Consider the following 20,278-nt stretch of genomic DNA (forward strand, 5'->3'; position numbering starts at 1 on the left):
GCATGCACTTTAATTCTGACATCTTCCCCCCCCCAAAAAAAAAACAAACAAAAACAAAAAAAAAAAAAAAAAACTTCTTAAGACGTTTTATTCTGATGTACTGTCAATCCTGACATTTCGGATCAGGATCGGACTCAGTGAGCATGTCAACAGCCTCTTCCTTTAGCTGGGAAGCTTGGGACCTGGACAAGTGAGGGGTTCTACTTCCTGTCCGTTAGGTGGTCTTTACCTGGTAGGAGCTGAATTCTGGATATTTGCTTTTGTTCAAGCTGGCCCCTCCACTAAACCTTGCGGCCAGCTCGCCTGCCCAAGGGTCCTTTGGTTGACATTACTAAGGTTTATTTGAGAGAAAAGCTATTGGAAGGACAGGAGGAAAGAAACTGTGGTTTGAGTGTGTATCACAACCCTAATTGGAATTGAAGGTATATCTAATTCTTGAAATGCGAAACACAGAATCTTGGGATGTCTGAATTCTTAATTTGTCAGATAACCACACAGTTTTATGTTATTTATGTCTGGTATTCACTTAAGAACTGTGATATAGGTGTTCATGTATCGTCCCCATCTTGCAGAAAATAAAAGAGGCACAGATTGAGCATCTTAAAGCCACACAGCTGGTCCAGTGGGACCCTGAGATTCGAATCAATCCCACTGCCGACAGTCATTCTCCTCCGCCTTTTACTTGCTAGACCGGCAGCGCAACAGCTGGAGTCACCACACAGATAGGACCAGGCAATTCATAAAGGGTGGTCAGGTGGTTGTCAGGAAGGAAAGACTTCCCGGAACAATGCAGTTCAGCTGCCTATTGTTCTTTCGAGATGTTATTTTAAATTTACCGAAGTCATACACGCAGCGGTACGATCACTGCGGTTATACAGAGGACCCTCTCCCCTACTCCTCAGATTACACAGTATTGACTATGAGATTCACTTCTCATCCCCGCCCTCTCCAAAAAACGAAAACATATTCAACAATCCCTGCAGTTTGTGTGTTTACCTGGGCAATACATCAAGGTCCATCCTTCCTAAACAGGGATTTGCGTTCTGCGCAAGCATTCGGTAAGTCACAGGTTGTACCTGCCGAGGTTTTTTTCACCTTTTACCTTCCTAGTAAGTAGAAATAAGCTAGAGAAGTTTGAGCAGAACGGCCATCCAGCTGCTGGGCTGAGACCTCCTCCGGGTGCCTCTAACACACCCTCAATGCCTTGTCACTTGAGCCAGCGACACAAAGGAGCGCTGTCTCCTGCCAAGCGCCGCCCCCGGGCTCCTGCTCCAGCCTGGAGGAAGTGGGGAGGAGACTGGCTGGGAACCCCTCCTCTCCTCCCGCTCGGGTCTCCTCCCCGCTCGGCTTCGGCTTTCCGCCGCTGCTCCAAGGCGCCTCGGTGCTCAGCAGAGAAGCCCCTGGCCCGCCCGCCCGTGCGGCCCTCGCAGCCAAGACAGCTTCCTTGGTGGAATCGCAGGGTGAGTGGCCCGCGGGAACGGCCGATGGGCAAAGGAGCCTGTAACGGGTCTGGGTCCCGGGTGGGAGGCGGGCGGTGCGGGAGGCCAGGGTTCCTAAGGGGACTCTGGCGACCGTCGAAAGGGACAAGGGACGTGGGTGCTGCGGGCCTGGGTGTGTCCAGACCTCGGCAGAGGCTCCCTAGTGCTTTCTGCCTGCCTTCTGTGCCTGGTGTTGCTTTGAGCCGTGGCTGAGCATCCCACCCCCACCCGCGACCCAGCGATCTTGCTGGTGCTGGCCTGGACTGACTGTGACATTTGTGTGCAGCCGCTTTGTGTGGTCGAATTCCAGACAGGCCCCACCAGCTGTGGCCACAGCTAATTAGAGGCTTCAGAGGAGGGGGTTGGGCGAACTGACACAGGTAACTGGTGATAGAGTACCATTTGGTCCTAAGGCTTCTTGGGCCTGGCAAACAGGGTCACTAGGGCCAGATCGCTAGCCCACTCCGCATTGTTCACGGGGGCCTGGAGTGTGGATGTGTTTAGAGAAGAGGGCAGTCCCTGGTCCAGAGGCCTGGAGAATCCACAGCCTGAGATTTTCCACTTGGCTGCCCTCCTCTGCAAGCCAAACCTCTCTCCTCCTGCGCCCCCACCCCTCCTCTGACGTCACCCACATACTCTGCAGACTGGCCATTAGAGGGAAAGGAAACAAGGAGACAGGGCCTTAGCCAGGCTTCTGCTTAGATGTGCCTGGCCCCGGTGATTTGGAAAGATCTTTATCACAGGTTGCATTTTGTTAAAACCCCTCTGGGGCAAGCAGGCCCAGAGATAGGAGGAGGCAGCGCCTAGGCTTCTAATGGCAAAGCACAGGTCTCTTCACTCCCGGGTCAGGATCCTCAATTACCTTTTTTTTTTTTTTTTAGTTACCCAGTGGGGGGGGGGGGGGGAGATGAACAAATGTGGGAGTGAGCAAAAAAGGTGAAAAAGTGAAGAAGCTTGAGGGAGACAGCCCCAAGGGAGCCCTGGCATGCAGTAAGCAGTGTGCTGAGACAGGAGTACGGACAGTAAAAGCCAAGGTTTTGATCTTACTCCTATGGAGGACAGGGAGGGCTTGAGAAATACTTCTTTGGGATGCTGACATTGTTAATCTTATCAAGTACGTGGAATGTCTAACTTTTTAACTGTTGTATTATCATTTTATTGTCTCTCCTTCCAAATGCATTACACATTCCTGCAGATATGTGAATGAAACAATTCCTTAAGTTAAAATTAATAAGGGTATGGTGGAAACTGTCCAGGATGGAGTGCAAAAGAAAGAACTGAGTCAGTTTCAGTTCTGGTTTAGCAGAATGTGACGGACATTGGGGAAAAAAAGATCCGATGTATAAGGAAGAAAAAGTTTCTTAGAAGAAAAGGACATGGAAAAGAGAAGACACAAGAATTGTGCTTGTGATACTAATGCCAGGTCAGGCTAGCTGCCTGCTGAGAAGTGTCCCCTGGTGTGCCCTTACCCTTACACTCAGTCTTCACACCCAACAGTAGAAAATAAGATATCCATAGAATACATCTAGGGAATGCATTTTATGCTTTGCATATCTCATATATGTAAGTCTGTGTCTCAAGATATGAAATCAAACTGAGATGCAAGCTGTGAGTGATCCTCCCCCCCCCAAAAAAAAAATGCCCTTTCATACATCCCTCACAGGGAAAGCCATGTTTGAGTCTACGAGACTGCTTTGGGGTAGGAATAGAATGTCTTCATTCTCCCTTTTTTACAGACTATGCCTAGAATAACTTCTTCGATGAAAGAGACTGTGACAAATTCAAAGGAGGCCACAGTTAGCATGGGGGAAGAGGGTAGGAACTGTGGACAACAAGTTAAAGGATGAAAATTTGAATGAAGACAAACTATTTACCTCTTCCCTTCCTACTGTGATGAGGCTACTATGTTTAACTGTGGTTTCCATGAACTTATGAATATAAAGAAAAGCTGGAAATTAGCAAATACTGACATATTTTTGCTGCTTAAGACCTATACTCTTGGGTAAAGAAATAGCTCAGTGGTTAAGAGTATTTTGGTTTGGTTCCCAGAACACAACCACTTGTGATTATGTCGAGTTGACATAAAACTGGGCAGCATGTATGTATATGCACATAAAATAAATATACATTTTAAAAGAACTGTACCTCAGCTCTGTATTCTCTGTATTGAAAGCTTAGATTCCCCACTTACCTACAAGTGACAAAAACCCTGTCCACTCAAAAGATTTGAGGTTTTCCTCCCCAGAAACTATACAGTCAGGATAGTGATCATATATACCAGGATTTAATAAATTATGTGCTACAGTATGAGAAACTTGGTAAGGAATGCATTGCTGTGAGTGTCATTACTATAGGTGCCTACTCTACCGCTATCATTGTATTAGCCACAGAAGATAGGTTCAAAGCTTACACAGGAGCTTGAAATTACCACTGAAAGTGTTATCCAGATCATCCTGCGTAGATGACAATAGATTTATCTCATGCACACACAAACTAAAGAACAGCTAATGAGACGGAAGTGTGAATGTGAACACTCTTCTCTGAGGGCATGAGTGTCACATTGTGGAACGTATTGGCGAAGACAGGTGGGTCTGATGGGCAGCTCTTGGAATGTGTATCAGTGTGAAGGGGGTAGGTAAAAGGATGTCATTTGGTACATAGTGAAGTATCTAGGGAGATATGAGAAGAATAAGTATGTCACTGAGTTTCAGATTCTGAACCCTCATAAATAAAAATGATCCTCGGAAACAACCTTGTCTTTTTGATCTGTGTCCACTCTTGGGTTTCACTTACTGGTGTCCATTTGTACTTTTGTAGGGCATTCTCAGATGTACATCTTTAATTCTGCCTCTCTTATTACAGTGGCGTATGGGTGTGTCAATCAATTCATGTTCTTCTTCAACATCTCCATCTTCTCTACCCTGTCTCCTCCTCTTTCTTTTCGTTCATCCTGTGATAATCTTAATTATGTTCCATATTTCCTGACTCATGGCACTGATTACTTTTTCATAGAAAATGTCTTGAATTTTCTCCTTGGTGTACACCTTAACCTAGAAAAGTAGAGTTTCCACAGACAGAAAGGTTCCAGTGGGGGTGCGAGAGAGGAAGACAGGAACGGAATTGGAACTGGAAGCAGAGCTTGTCCTGGGTCCTAGTGTGAGGAAGAAAGGAAGAGGTAGAATCTGCCCTGTTCTGAAAGCTGGAGGGAAGAGAAGGGAATCTGCTCTAAGCTTGTAGGAGCTGCCACTCTACCATACAGAAGTTCAGACAGGGAGAAGGGACGCAGATTTTTCTCCAGGGGGCACCAGTGAAGCTCTGTGGATTTCTCTTCGAGGACAAAATATTATTAGAGTACTTTCAGAAGAATAAATGTAGGAACAGCCTGGAGAGACTTGGAAACCAAATTCCTTCAGTCCAGACATGAATTACTAAAGAACCAAACTGGGTTAATCACAGTGTGCTGGCAAATTGTCAGTAAGGGCAACGACAGGACTCTTGGCCAGATGGAAATGGGGAGAAGAGAAAGAGCAGACATTACTATGACTGTACAGTGTGCTGTCCTGGTTATTTGTGGACACTAGGAAGAGCGAGGAAGGATCTCACTAACCAGCTATTGGCTGACTGTATCCTTGAGATATTCTCTGAGATGGGTACAAGTTAGTGCTGTTATTTAGCACCTAAACGCATCTGATTCGTGATAATTTTTTTTGCTTGTGGCAGCATCTCATGTAGCCAAGACTGACCCTGAATTCCTGTCAGATGCCACCACTCTTATCAGTTCCCAGAGGCAGCCATATGACATGACAACACATAGGGTGGCTTAAGATAATAGGATTTTCTTTCCTCATAGTTCACCTTTACTGCCTAAGTGCTAAGACTTCAGAAGTGTGACACCATACAGAGCTCTAAATTTAAGACCTCTGTACTTCTACAGGAAGTCACTGCACGTTTTCAGCGGGAACTTGAGTTGATTAGCTGCCGAGACAGAGGTTGTTCCATCCATGGCTGTGGAAGTTATAGCATGCAAGCCAATGACTTTTTCAGGGGTCCAAAGAGATGTGTAAAAATAAATGCCACGGCCATTATTGCTGGTTTTAGTGTTAGCCTTAATATCAACTGTGAAACCACAGTCCATGAATTTCCATACCTACAAGGGGTTAGACTTCTTTGCCTACTTTGTGAGTATCCCATATTATTCACAAACATGAAGTAAATGATTCACTCCTAACCAAGCAAGTGCGAATGTATAGTATGTGCACATGACTGAACACTGGTGGAAGATTGCAGAGCAGCATGGAGAAAGCACTTCCAGTCAAGAAATCAAAGGCACTCGGGAGATGACAGGCACAAGTACACCTTCCTCTTGGTGCGTGGAAGGATCCACCATAATTTCATAGCTTGCTACTTTCTGTTTCTCTTGTTGTATGGGATATGGTATTCAGCCTCAGAAAGCTTTCATGTTCTTACATGAAAGTGACTGAGCCAAGCTACAGACCCCTGAATGTCCAACCTGAGGTTCTAAGTGCTCCAAACTGAGATTAATAAGACCAGCGAGGAAGCTAAAAATGGTTGGGAGTGGTGTGAGAGGAAAGCAGTGTGCACAACTGTACCAGTTTTCAGAGGCTTCCATACCAAATGGTCACAATTAGAATGGCTAAAAAATGATACTGTTTTATTCCCTCCACGGCCTAAAACAGTGGTTCTCAACATTTAGGTCTCCACTCCTGTGGAGGTTAGAACAATCTTGTTCACAAGGGTCACATAATAGATATCTTGCATGTTAGATATTTTCATTATGATGCATAACAGTCACAAAATTGTATTTATGGAATAGAAATGAAATAATTTTATAGTTAGGAGTCGCCACAGCATGAAGAACTATTAAAGGATCACAGTGTCGGGAAGCTTGAGAACCACTGTTCTATAGGGTTAGAATTTCAGTGCACAGGCTTGAGCAATGCTAATTTCTTTTGGAATTTTAGAAATAGAGTTTTTTTCATGTCTTTCCTATAGCTTCTGGGTTTTGCCAGCAATCCTTGGTGTTCCTCAGTCTGCAGACACACAACCCCAGTCTCTGTCTCCATCTTCTGATAATAGTCTACCCTATGCTTCAATCTCTCAATTTCCAAATCTAGTATGACTTCCTGTTAACCTGGTAACATCTTCAGAAACCCTATTTCCAAAATAAGTCATATTCATAGATAATATAAGGTTAGGAATTCAAACTACATGATTGGAAGACACAGTTCTACCATCATTCCTCCTTTTTAGTGTTGTCTCCTTCGGTAGTGGAATAGAATCCTCTATTTTCCGCGTTTGACCACTGGGATGGACTAAATGTGTGGATACTGAGTCTTATCACACAGTGAGATCGTTGCCGTACCAGGCAGAAGAAATACCTTGCTTGGTTTTGGTTTAGCCTTTGTTTGCTAACCAGTGTCTTTGCTTTTTTTTCTCTCTCTGCAGAAACCAACAGAACCATGGCGACTCCCTCGGCTGCCTTTGAGGCCCTTATGACTGGAGTGACAAGTTGGGATATCCCGGAGGATGCTATCCCATGTGAACTGCTTCTTATCGGAGAGTCATCATTTCCTGTGATGGTGAACGACATGGGCCAGGTCCTCATTGCCGCCTCCTCCTACGGCAGAGGTCGAGTGGTGGTGGTCTCTCATGAGGACTTCTTGGTGGAAAGCCAGCTCTTTGTCTTTCTTGTCAATGCTGTGGGGTGGCTTCGCTCCTCCTCTGAGTCTGCCATTGGTGTGCACTCATCTTTAGCACCATTGGTGAAAATCCTGGAGAGCTGTGGAATAGATTCAAAGATTGAGCCAGAGGTGAATGACTCCCTGGGAGTTTACTGTATTGATGCCTACAATGAAACCATGGCTGATAAGCTAGTCCAGTTTGTGAAACGAGGAGGAGGTTTGCTCATAGGAGGCCAAGCCTGGGATTGGGCTAACCAGGGTGAAGATGAAAGAGTTCTGTTCACATTTCCTGGGAATCTGGTGACCAGTGTGGCTGGTATATACTTCACTGAAAACAAAGCAGACACAAGTTTCTGTAAAGTGTCTAAGAAGATGCCTAAGATCCCCGTCTTAGTGAGGTGAGTATCTTACCAAAGTTGAAAGTTGGCTTCACTAAAAAGCCAACATGATTCCATCTTCAGTTTGCTTCCAGGTTAACAGAAAAGAATTTGAAACTCCAACACATTTTTGTCACTGTCAATTAGGTATGTTTAATACTCTGAGGCTTGAGAGAGGGACATTGACTGCCAGACCAATTTGTTTAGCCTGTGAGAAGAGTTCCTATTAACTATGATATTCCTCAGCACTTAGCTTAATACAAGTACTGTTAACCTCAACAACTGGCCTGATTTGTGTAAGAAGGTTCATAGGAAATTTCCTTCTGGTGAAAAGGAAACTATTAGGGAAAGAAAACATAGAAAAACCCTATGTGCCAAGGTCTGGAGAGCTGTGGGAAGCATTTTGAAATCTTTATGTGCAGTTAAGATGGAAACAGGAAGCTGTGGATTTGGAAGTGGAGCTAGAAAAAAAGGTGATTTTTATAGACTAATGCTGGGCTTCAGAGAGGACAATTATCTCTGGAGTCAAATGATCATCTGAGAATGGTGAAAACAGATGCTGGGTACAGGGGCAAGCTTCACTGGAGGTCCGTGGAGTGTGCTCCCCAGTCTGTTTTGTACACGCACAGTGTAGTACATCCAACAGGTAATAAGCACTCACCAAACATTTTTTAGGTGTGTAGTTAGACTGGTGGATGAGGGGTACTCGAAGCTGCCATCCTCCCAAGCACAGAAAATGCATACTAGGCCACTACCTATTATACATAAAAATTCTTGACTTTCTTGGAACAAACAACACCGTTATTTCTGACTGCTAGAAACAAAATGAGTCTGATTGAGTGAGGAAGATATAACGAGGCCTTTAGAGGGATGATAAATAAGATAAATTAATAAATGTTCATGACAAATTAACCTGACAATCTGTGTACTCTGTAGTTTTTGTAAGAAGGCAGCTTGTCTCATTTTAATCCAAAATTGGGGCTTTTTTATTAAATATTTATTTTTTATATTAATTACAGTTTATTTACTTTGTATCCCAGCTGTAGCCCCCTTCCTCATTCCCTTCCAATCCCACCCTCCCTCCCTCATCTCCTCCCTGTCCCTCTCTAAGTCCACTAAAAAAAAAAAAGAAAATTGGGGCTTCTACAAGGAGTTCAAAGTCTCTTTTTATTTATCCATTAGTTATTCCAGAGCTTATTAAATATATTCTGTTTCAGATATTATTTCTTAAGATAAATTAAAAAGTTATATCTTAAAGGTGGGTTACAAAAATCTGAGCATGAAGAGCACAGAAATAATTCTGGTGACAACAACTGGGAGACATTAGAAAAAGCCAAGTAACTATATAGGAGAGTGTCATGCATGACAGTGAAAGGACCTGGAAGCTGGGATCTGAGGCCAGTAACTGGACAGTGCGTCCTTAGCATGTCCTTCCAACGCTTTCCATCTGGAAGGGGGGTGTTGGAGTAGCATCTCTGGTTTCCCTTTTAGTATCATTTCCTTCAGGCTACGGGTCTTCTGGTCAGTGAGATCCATGTGTGTTCCCAAAGTCATCGGGCATATGTGGAAATGGATACTGGATAAATGACCATGGTCTAAACACCCAAGTGCTGTAAATACATTTGGCTAAATACCACGTTGAAACCTGAATTTCACATTGATCTTATGCCTCTCTTTTCCAGCCTGAATTTTAGTGAAATGATTTTGGCCACAGAAAAATCTTTTGACTTTCAGATTACTAAAGAGACTTCAGAATTTTGAAAGTTGAAGATAAACATTAGTTTGTCTCCCCAGGTACCTTGGACATCAGAGCAGGTGTAAATAATTATTTGTAATAAGAATTTGCAAATCCTTAGATGCTTTTGCTAGCTATGTATTGAATATATGTAGAATAGACTAAATCAGTAGGACCAATAATTGCTTAATTGAAAAGAATCAATAAAGTGATAAACTGATCATGACAACAAGAGTGAATTAAGAACTTCAAGACTGGAAGGAGAGTCATTAATAAGTGTTTATAGACATTAAAGGCAAATAAAGGAATTGATACAATCCATGCAAATGAATTTGTCAACTTACAGGAAATGGGCAGACTTCTTGATAGACACAAATTAAGAGACTAAACATAAGAGACAATGTAGACTGTAATAAATTGAATTCTAGTTAAAGCACCCCAATAGTATGTGCAAGGTGGTTTCCTGGATTGGATTCTAGAAGACATTAACAGAAAAGGAAGTAAAATTTATGGAGAGCTTTTTAGGCATGGTGGCATATGCTTTTAATCCCATCATTCAGGAGGCGGTTGTAGGCATATCTCTATGTAGAGAATTTCAGGCCAGCCTGGTCTGCATAGTGAGTTCCAGGCCATCCTGATCTATAGTGAGTTACAGGCCAGCCAAAGCTATATAGTGAGACTTTGTTTCAAATTTAATAATAATAATAATTATTATTATTATTACTATTACTACTATTATTATAATGATAACAACGATAACAAAAAGTTGGAGTTTTTGTTCATTAGTTCAATATGAAGTCCAGGCTAGCCTTAAACTATCTTAGCATCCCGAGTGGAGTGATAGGAATTTGCCACCTGTCTAGATAAAGACTGAGGTTTAGTAACTGGTAGTGCTTCCCTGTGTTGAGGTCTTAGTTCTGTCAACTACACCATGGCTGTTTAACATGTTATCAGTAGTTATGTTAAAGATATTAACAAACTTTCTGTACTCTATAAATTCTCCGTCTTTCAAATTATAAAATAAAAATTTTATTTAAAATCAACAAGAGCACGAACAGCTCTCCAATCTCCAACGGACTTACTGGTGAATTTTATCAAACTTTTGAGGAACAAATAATGCCAACTTGACACAGAAATTCTTCCAGGATACAGGAGTAAAGCATCCCCAACTTTATTGTTTCCTCGGCATTTCTGACGTCTAAAACTAGAAAAAGGGCTGGAGAGATTGTTTTTGTAGGTAAAATGCTTGCTGTGTAAGCATGACGGGGACCTGAGTTGGGTTCCCCAGTACACATGGCAGGACTTAGGGGAACCAGCCAGGGTAGTATAGACGTAATCTCAGCGTTGAGGAGACAGAGCAGGAGGATGACTCAGGCTGGCCGGCAGTCCAGCTCAGTCGGTGAGCTTGGATCCACCAGGAGACGCTGCCTTAGAAAATAAGGCAGAAAGTGATTGACTGAGGAAAGCACCTAACATAATATCAACCTCTGGTACTTGGGCGTGTACGCACACACAAATGAAATAATAAAACGAAAGACAATTTCAGAAAAAAAAAAAAACCCTATAGAGCAATATCCCTCATTAGCATAGATGCAAAGTTCTTGATTAAATATTAACAAATAAAACAGTTTGATACATATATAATAATACATCATAGCAAAATTCAGTTATTCTGGGTGTGAATGACTGGTTTAGCAAGAAGCCAAGTTAATTTAGCGTGATAACTGGAAAAAATGAGAACACCATATAATTCAATAGATGCACACAAAATGTTTAACAAGATTTCATAGTCAATCATGATAAAATGCCACCAGACTTAATATAAAAAGTTATTTCTTCAATCAGAGAAAAGGCATTTAGCTAGAAACATTCTCAGTTTGTTTTGTTTATTTATTATTTATTTATTTATTTATTTATTTATTTTTGGAGAAAGAGTCTCATATCTCACAGGCTGGTCTTGAAAGTATTGTTCAGCCAAATCTGGCCTTGAACTCCATAAATCCTGCTGCCTCCAGCTCCCAAATTCTGGGATTACAAGTGTGTGTGTGTGTGTGTGTGTGTGTGTGTGTGTGTGTGTCTTTGGGTATATCAATATATATAATATATATATATTACCTTAGAAATGAGAACAGGCAAGACTAATACTTACTGTCATCCTTTCTCTTCGGCATTGTAGTGAAAGCACTCACCAGTGCTGCAAGTCACGAAAAAGAGGCACAGAGATTAAAAATTGTAAACTAGACTTTTCTATGTATACCTCAGCATATTTAAAGTTAAATTTATAAATTAAGTACATTATAAGTATAATAATAGCTATTAATAAAGCTTTAAGAATTGTATAATATACTGGATTATGAGTGTGCTCTATCACAAACTATCTTTTTAAAGTTTATTAATAATATTTATTATGAGAGAGATGTGGGATGGAGAGGCATGTGCACAGCACATGTATGAAGGTCAGAAGACAAGTGAATCAGTTCCATTTTTTATCCTTCACATGGATTTGAGGAATTGAACTAAGGTCTCTAGGATTGTGCAGCAAATACCTTCATCCATTGAGCTATCTCACGTGCCTCTCACAGACTACCTCACTGCACTATACTCACCCTGCTGATGAATGTATGATACAGTGGCTGTAATGAGGTGAAATAAACAATGTGATCAAAACACTGTAATATTGCCATAAAAGGTAGACAAATCAGTCACTGAAACAGACTGCATAACTCAGAAAGATTCACTCAATGAGGAAAAAGCAGTGTTTTCAACATGCTGTTCTGGAACATCCTGATACCCTTATGGGAAAGGTGAACTTTGACCCTTCACCTATTTCATACAAAGTACTCAAAAATGGGTCTAGACCTAAGTACTACAGTAAAATGGGAAAACTTCTAAATTATAGCACAGAAAAAGAAAGAAAAAGAGAGAAAGAAAGGAAGAAAGAAAGAAAGAAGGAGGGAGGGAGGGAGGGAGGGAAGGAAGGAAGGAAGGAAGGAAGGAAGGAAGGAAGGAAGGAAGAAAGGAAGGAAGGAAGGAAGAAAAGAAGGAAAGGAAGAAAGAAAAGAAGGAAAGAGCGCCTGCAACTGTGCATTAAGCATAGATTGCCTGTAGAGGACAATGTACGGGACCACAAAGTGGAAAGACTGGTAGCATCTCAGCTGTCTCCTTCCTCAGTATGACCCAAGAGAAATTAAGTCATGTCCTCACCAAGCTTCACGTGAGAAGCTATCCTCTCCCCACCGCATACACTGCGGTTTTCTTTCTTATTGTGAAAATGCTTCAAGGAGCAGGGGAGTCTCTGAAAGCGACTGGTCTTATTTCCTTTGGCCACACATGCAGTAGAGGTTTGCCTGGGTCATGTGGTAGTTCTATTTCAGTTTTTCAAGGACCCTCCAAGCCGTTTTCTGTAATGGTGCTACGAGGGTACCTTCCTACCAACGCTGTGCGAGAATTCCCTACTCTTCTCACCTCCTTCAGACTTGGTGGCTGACATTTTGATAACACTCATCCTAATAGATGGGGAAAGACACCTCACTGCGGATGTGTTTTCCATGTCCTTGGTGAGGAATGGAGGCCAGCACCTTTCCATAGTCCTTTTTATTACCTGAATCTTATGTAGTACATTGTCCATTGTAAAGTGCACTGGAATTCTGGGCTGATCTTACCTGGTTCCTGTGATGTATTTTCACAAACAAATGATAATCCTGGCCCTTTTGTTTCTCTATTTTCTCATACTTGCATGCATTCCAGACTCTTTTGTTCTGATTCAGCTGTTTAAATCACACGGTGTCCTATGTAATTACCCCCTCTCCTTGTTTGCTGATTATGTCCTGTGATACTTCAAGTTCATCTTTATTTTAGTAACTTCCATCTCAGAGGAGTGTGTGAAAGAGAAGTAAAATAGAGCCATAAGAGCTGGTTAAATAATTTTTATGGTGCTGCTTCAAGGAAGGAGAGGACCAGTCTGCTGCAAGGCCCTAGCTCTGGACAGCACTGGAACTGAAAATCCATTGTCTACCTGACAGACATTTTGTATTTCCTTTATGCTGGCTCTTGACGCACGATTGTCATAGATTGACACCTCACAGAAGCTACAAATTCAATTCAGGAATTGCAGACGTGTGGAGGTCATCCTAAGCACCAGAACTCAGTCTCCCTTTGGTGTTTACAGATGGCTTGCAGTGCTCATCATCAAGGGAGCGGGTGGACTGTGCATAGGAAATTGGCTGGTGCTGAGCAGAATCCCACAGCACGCAGCACTCCTGTTGGGCAAGCAATGGTCAGGTGAAGGCAGTGGTCCTCCTCATTAAGGAGCCACAGGTCTCATGAGAGTTGAAGCTAATGACTGTCTCCTCCTTCTTCTAAGATACTGACTATTCACTGACACCGCTACTGCTTTCCACAGATTTTTCCACTACCACGTTCATGGTGTGAAGTGTATAAGTAAGACTCATTATAAGAGTATAAACATAATTCCTCACCTAATTCTTTGCAGACTAGAGTACATGGATGGAATAAATATGAACTTAAGTCTAGAATGTTCTGTCAAGTGTAGTATCAGATAAACACAGCAAGATTTTCCATGCAATTTCCTTTGAAGAATTGGTGATTGAAGATTGAGCACAACAGAATTAATGTGGTGAGACCTTGTGTCTCCTTCCCAACAAATTTTCACCCACTGTTCTCCAAGAGCTTCTACAAAGACTGAAAAACAGTAGTATTAGTTAAAATAGTAGTGCCCTTGTGTAGGAGGCGCTGACCGTATGTAGAGTATCCCTCTACTCAGGAGTGTGTGTGTCTTTTGCAGCTGTGAAGATGACCTCTCGGAAGACAGAGACGAGCTTCTACGTGGCATCTCGGAACTGGACATCACCAATTCGGACTGTTTCCCATCCCAGCTACTAGTGCATGGGGCTCTGGCTTTTCCTCTAGGCCTAGATACCTATCACGGCTGTGTGATAGCGGCTGCCCGCTATGGCCGGGGTCGGGTGGTTGTAACTGGTCATAAGGTGCTCTTCACTGTGGGTAAACTCGGCCCCTTTCTCCTCAATGCTGTCCGCTGGCTGGACGGGGGCCGCAAGGGCAAGATTGTCGTGCAGACAGAGCTGAGAACACTGAGTGGTCTGCTCGCAGTAGGGGGCATAGATACCAGCATTGAGCCCCAACTGACCAGTGATGCAAGTGTCTATTGCTTCGAACCCACGAGTGATGTGGGGGTTAAGGAACTGCAGGAGTTTGTAGCAGAGGGCGGTGGGCTGTTTGTTGGAGCCCAAGCCTGGTGGTGGGCCTTTAAGAACCCAGGAGTGTCCCCTCTGGCTCGCTTCCCAGGAAACCTGCTCCTCAACCCCTTTGGCATCAGCATCACAAGCCAAAGCCTCAACCCAGGCCCCTTCCGTACCCCTAAGGCAGGAATAAGGACCTATCACTTCCGTTCAACCCTGGCAGAGTTCCAGGTGATAATGGGCAGGAAGAGAGGGAACGTGGAGAAGGGCTGGCTAGCCAAGCTAGGACCAGACGGGGCAGCTTTTCTGCAGATCCCTGCTGAGGAGATCCCTGCTTACATGTCTGTGCACCGACTCCTGCGGAAGCTGCTGAGCCGCTATAGGCTCCCGGTGGCAACCAGAGAGAACCCTGTCATCAATGACTGTTGCAGAGGGGCCATGCTTTCCCTGGCCACAGGTCTGGCTCACTCGGGAAGTGACCTCTCACTTCTAGTCCCAGAAATTGAAGACGTGTACAGCAGCCTTTACCTCCGCCCCTCAGAGTCTCCCATCACTGTGGACGTCAACTGCACCAATCCAGGTATGGCGGGAGCGTGGGAGCTTGTTCGTATGGGCATCTGCAAAACTTCATGAGGTTGCTGTAGTGTTGGCAGGTTTGGCCACCTACAGAGGGTCTTTATTGTCTTCCTCTTCGAGAAGACAGGGGTTGGGCACTGGGCAGTGTTTGGAAGGCTCAGAGCTTTGTGGCTGAGCAAGGAGTGGCTGAAGTCATGAGAGGTCCATACAGCACTGTGTGGACTGCCCTTCCTGTGTTTTGGCAGGCACACGATACTGCTGGATGAGCACTGGACTCTACATACCTGGAAGGCAGATTATAGAAGTGACCTTGCCTGAAAATGCTGCCTCTGCTGATCTGAAGGTAAGGCCACTCCCCATCTTACCACATGATGGAGAATCCAAATGTGTTTGCCATCCCACTTGGCATCGTATGTGGTCTGCATAAAACCCTACTGGCAATTTAGGGAAGTTTTTGAACACTTCTCCCTTCTTAATGATGACAAAACTGTGTTTTGATATATAACAAAATATACCAAAAATGATACATTTTGGAGCTCACAGGCCTCTATGCCATCTTGCCTCAGAATAGCAATCTCTACTCTTAAAATTTGTTCTTTTAGCTTACATCATACAGTGAGGACTAAGAAAATCCTTCAACGGAAGGTTCCCTGATATTGTGTAGGTATTCAGTCTGTGAATATTAGTTTAATTTCCATCCCATAACTTAGTACATATAAACTCAAGAAATGCTATGATTTTATTATTATCATGAGTTCACAGCCTAATGACCCTTCCTGAATGTACCTCCCATGCTCTCTTCTGCCACCCACACATACTCCATCTGACTGTGAGGGTTATTTCTCTGCTCCAGATACAAATCGGCTGTCATACTGATGACCTGACCAGGGCCAGCAAGCTGTTCCGAGGCCCCCTGGTGATTAACCGGTGTTGCTTGGACAAAACCGTGAAATCAATCACCTGCCTCTGGGGTGGTCTCCTCTATATCATCGTCCCTCAGAATAGCAAACTGGGTTCTGTGCCCATCACCGTGAAGGGGGCTGTCCGTGCTCCATACTATAAGCTAGGTAAGTATGCGACACTGAGAGACGGGAGAAGCTGAAAATCTTTCTGGGGTGTCTCAGTACGGGAGACAGGGATAGACCAGTGGAGGGAGGTGGCTGGTTTCCTTACATTCTACTTTGGTGCAGAGAAAAAAAAATTGAATCACACTCAAAAAGGATTCCATGAAGGGTGTAGAAAAGGGATGTGGCTGTTTCTCATCTTGGGGTTCTCATCTGGAGTCCAAGTTGTATGTATGTTTTAACGTAAAGGATTTGGACAAAGGACATTTCGAGGCCTATTGTCTCTCCTCTTAGGAGAAACATCCCGGGAAGAGTGGAAGAGGCGTCTCCTGGAACATCCTGGTCCCTGGGGAGAACTGGCCACTAACAACCTCATCCTGACTGTGCCAACTGCAAATCTCCGAACTCTAGAGAATCCTGAGCCACTGCTCCGCCTCTGGGATGAGGTGATGCAGGCCGTGGCGAGGCTGGGAGGCGAGCCCTTCCCTTTGCGTCTGCCACAGAGGATAGTGGCTGATGTGCAGATATCAGTCGGTGGGTGTCCAGAGTGGAGCTCTGTGTGTGATTCCTCATGTACCTTTCTTTTTCCTATGGCCATGTAGCTGGGAGGCAATGAGAGTAGAAATATTTTCCGAACAAGAGATGTAGATATATTTTTTGCTGTTTAAGTAGGAAAAGGAGATTACACATGAAATGCATAGTAGCTTAAGTTAGAATGTCAAGAAATGTTATCACCGACATCGATATGTCACCTGAGCTTTGCTAGGAGCCTCTCAGGAAATTTTAAGAAGCGGGAAAATATAGGTTCTTGACCTAGTTACAAGTTCTGGAAGACTCTGAACAAAGAGCTATTTGAAAATGAGCCAAGAAGCCTAAAGGAAAGGATAGGCACAAATAGAGGCACCATGAAAATTGCTTAGATCCTCATTTTAAAAAAAAGATTTATTTATTTTATATGTATAATTATTCTGCTTGCAGTATGCCTGCACACCAGCAGAGGGCACCAAATCTCATTATAGATGGTTGTGAGTCACCATGTGGTTGCTGGAAATTGAACTCAGAACCTTTGAAAGACCAGCCAGTGCTCTTAACCTCTGAGCCATGTCTCCAGCCCTTAGATCCTCATTTTTATGTTGCATGAATAAATCCTGCAATGTAATCAACATAGGTAATTCCACATCTAAGAGTGGGATGAAAGCACCTTCAGAAAACTTGAGGAAAGGATATACATTAACCAGCCTTACATGGATACCACCACCCTGTCCCCAAAAAGCAAGACAAAAAGCAGCATGAATGGCCCTTAGTAACATGTTGTTCCCAAGACTGAAGTCAGAAGAAAGGTAAAAATGTCACTGCAGAATGAGCAGAAGGAAAGCCTGATAACCTCTTGGAACAATAGGGGTGTTAGAAGGAGGCTTACGGGCAGGGGCAGGGGGCCTCTTGGGTGTTTTGGAAAAGAAAGAGTTCAGAGACAACTATACTGATGAGATGGGAGGACTCTGACCGTGCCCTCTTTCTTCTGCATCCCCAGGCTGGATGCATGCAGGGTACCCCATCATGTGCCACCTGGAGTCAGTGCAGGAGCTCATCAATGAGAAGCTCATCAGGGCCAAGGGGCTGTGGGGCCCTATACATGAGCTGGGCCGCAACCAGCAGAGGCAGGAGTGGGAGTTCCCACCACACACCACGGAAGCCACCTGCAACCTATGGTGTGTTTATGTGCATGAAACAGTCCTAGGCATACCTCGAAGCCGTGCCAATATTGCCCTGTGGCCCCCTGTTCGGGAGAAGAGAGTCCGAATCTACCTGAGCAAGGGGCCCAACGTGAAAAACTGGAATGCCTGGACTGCGTTGGAAACATACTTACAGGTACGAGGAGGGTGATGGGACAAGTGTGACCACCAAAGCCACATGGCTAAATGATAAGCTAGTGACCCTGGAGATCACCCACTGCATCTGCCTCCCACATTCAGCTCCACAAAGACGCCAAGACAGACCAGGTATACCAGCGGGTGATGATGTCTCTTGGTACACTATTTTGTATGACCCTGCAAAGTGCACAGTCCTGCACTGGCTCAACAAGTAACAAGACAGGAGCCTACCACAGAGGCCTCTGAAAGACTCTACCCAGCAGTGTATCAAAGCAGATGCTGAGACTCGTAACCAAACCTTATGCAGAGTGCAGGGAATCATAAGAAAGAAGGGGGAGTTAATATGACCAGGAGAGGACAGGAACCCCACAAGGACCAAATATACCAGGGCACAGGGGTCTTCTATGAGACTGTTTCTCCAACCAAGGACCATATATGGATATAACCTAGAACCCCTGCTCAGATTAGCCCATTGTAGCTCAGTATCCAAGTGGGTACCCTAATAAGGGCAACAGGGACTATTTCTGACATGAACTCAATGGTGGGCTCTTTGACCCCCGCCCCCCCCCCCACACACACCAAGGGAGGAGCAGTGTTGCTAGGCCACAGAAGAGTCCTGAAGATACCTGATAAGCTAGGGTCAGATGGAAGGGGAGGAGGACCTCCCCTATCAGTGGACTTGGAAAGGGGCAGGGAGAAAATGAGGGAGGGACGGTGGGATTGGAAGGGAATGAGGGAGAGGGCTACGGCTGGGATACAAAGTGAATAAACTATAATTAATATTAAAAAATTAAAAAATATTTAAAAAATAAATAAATAAAATAATGTCAACCATACCCTCATTGAAAGGCACAAGAGAGCATAACACTGAAAAATCTTAAATCTGATTGAGGCACATAGGGTGGAATTACCTGCACTGACACTACATATAAATACACTTTGCTTTCTGTGGCTTTACTGCCAGGCACACCAATGATGGAAGCCAACCTCTTCTACTTAATAGCTATGAGGCCACCATCCTCACACATTCTATAATGGGCAATGATCCAAGTTTGTCTTAGATGAGTCTACTATCTCCTTGCTATGGCTTGGCTTTGCCACAGATTCCACCATAGGTAGGCAATCTAGGATTCCTTGGGTCTGGAGGTTCGCCTTGCCTCTGAACTGTCATTCAATGCATCATTTTTCAGCCCCAGTGCCTGGATAAACCCCTAGATCTTCACTCTGGGGAGTTACATCATGTTGGATTCCAGCCAGGCATGATTCACTCTGATTCTTTCACCTGTTCAAATCCATCTCTGTCCATGATCACTGCTACTTTTTCCTTAAGTGAGCTCCTTTGCTCATCCATGAAGTAAAGACGTGTTGGTTCTGGTAACTACCACATGACCCCTTAACTTCAAAGCCCCGTGACCCTGGCTAGCGTGGGCTCTTTTCTTTTTCTTTCTTTTATTTTCTTTTTTTTCTTTTCTTTTTCTTTTTCTCTTTTCTTTTTTTTTTTTTTTTTGGTTACCAATTTTTTTTTAATTTTTATTTTTTTAATATTAGTTACAGTTTGTTAACTTTGTATCCCTGCTGTATCCCACTCCCTCTTTCCCTCCCAATCCCACCCTCCTACCTTCATCTCCTCCCTGCCCCTTTCCAAGTCCACTGATAGGGAAGAACCTCCTCTCCTTTCATCTGATACTGGTTTATCAGGTGTCTTCAAGACTGGCTGCAAAGTCCTCCTCTGTGGCCTAGCAGGGCTGTTCCCCCTCAGGGTGGGGGTGGGGGGTCAAAGAGGCATGGGCTCTTTTCAATGGCCCCAGAAGGTGGTACCTTCTAATACAAGAGCTTATTCTTTTTTCTAACTAACTAGACTGTCTATAGACTATTACCTGATTCACTTTCTTCATCAAAGGCCATGTTTCAAAGCCTTGTGCATTAGTGTGAGGATACGTAAGGGTTGTGGGGACTGGAATTTAACCTTGCAACAGTGAAAGATAATGAGGATTGTTCCACCCCAGCCAGTTTTAAATCCCTATGTTTTTACCATATCACTCTTTTCATGATCTCATGAGTAGATGAAATGTGACAGTGATGGGACATGTTGATCTTTGAAGCTGCTTTTCTGTCATTCAGTGGGGTCTGCCAAGCACTGAGCTAGCCTCAACATTTTCTTATTAGTAGTAAATGGGAGTAGGACAGAAGGTCAGCACACGAAATGGTCACTGACGGACGCAAAGCTAAAGTTTAGCAGGTTGAACTCATTAGGTT

General features: G+C 43.9%; 1 protein-coding gene across 3 annotated transcripts in view; it reads left to right on the plus strand.

The window, feature by feature from the left end:
• Tcaf1 (TRPM8 channel associated factor 1) overlaps positions 1 to 20,278 on the plus strand; it is a 44,051-nt gene that overhangs the window by 13,545 nt on the left and 10,228 nt on the right. For 2 of the 3 annotated variants that reach the window (XM_060380104.1, XM_021653291.2), the window contains exons 2-7: positions 6,945 to 7,578; positions 14,097 to 15,091; positions 15,333 to 15,430; positions 15,941 to 16,154; positions 16,446 to 16,685; positions 17,683 to 18,020. In XM_060380104.1, the coding sequence (XP_060236087.1) occupies positions 6,959 to 7,578; positions 14,097 to 15,091; positions 15,333 to 15,430; positions 15,941 to 16,154; positions 16,446 to 16,685; positions 17,683 to 18,020 (2,505 nt within the window). In that variant the 5' untranslated portion in view covers positions 6,945 to 6,958. Of the gene's footprint in view, positions 1 to 1,273; positions 1,461 to 6,944; positions 7,579 to 14,096; positions 15,092 to 15,332; positions 15,431 to 15,940; positions 16,155 to 16,445; positions 16,686 to 17,682; positions 18,021 to 20,278 lie in introns of those variants that run through there. The other variant, XM_021653292.2, reaches the window with a different exon arrangement.

This window comes from Meriones unguiculatus, chromosome 3 (assembly GCF_030254825.1).
Source record: "Meriones unguiculatus strain TT.TT164.6M chromosome 3, Bangor_MerUng_6.1, whole genome shotgun sequence".
NCBI classification, from domain to species: Eukaryota; Metazoa; Chordata; class Mammalia; order Rodentia; family Muridae; genus Meriones; species Meriones unguiculatus.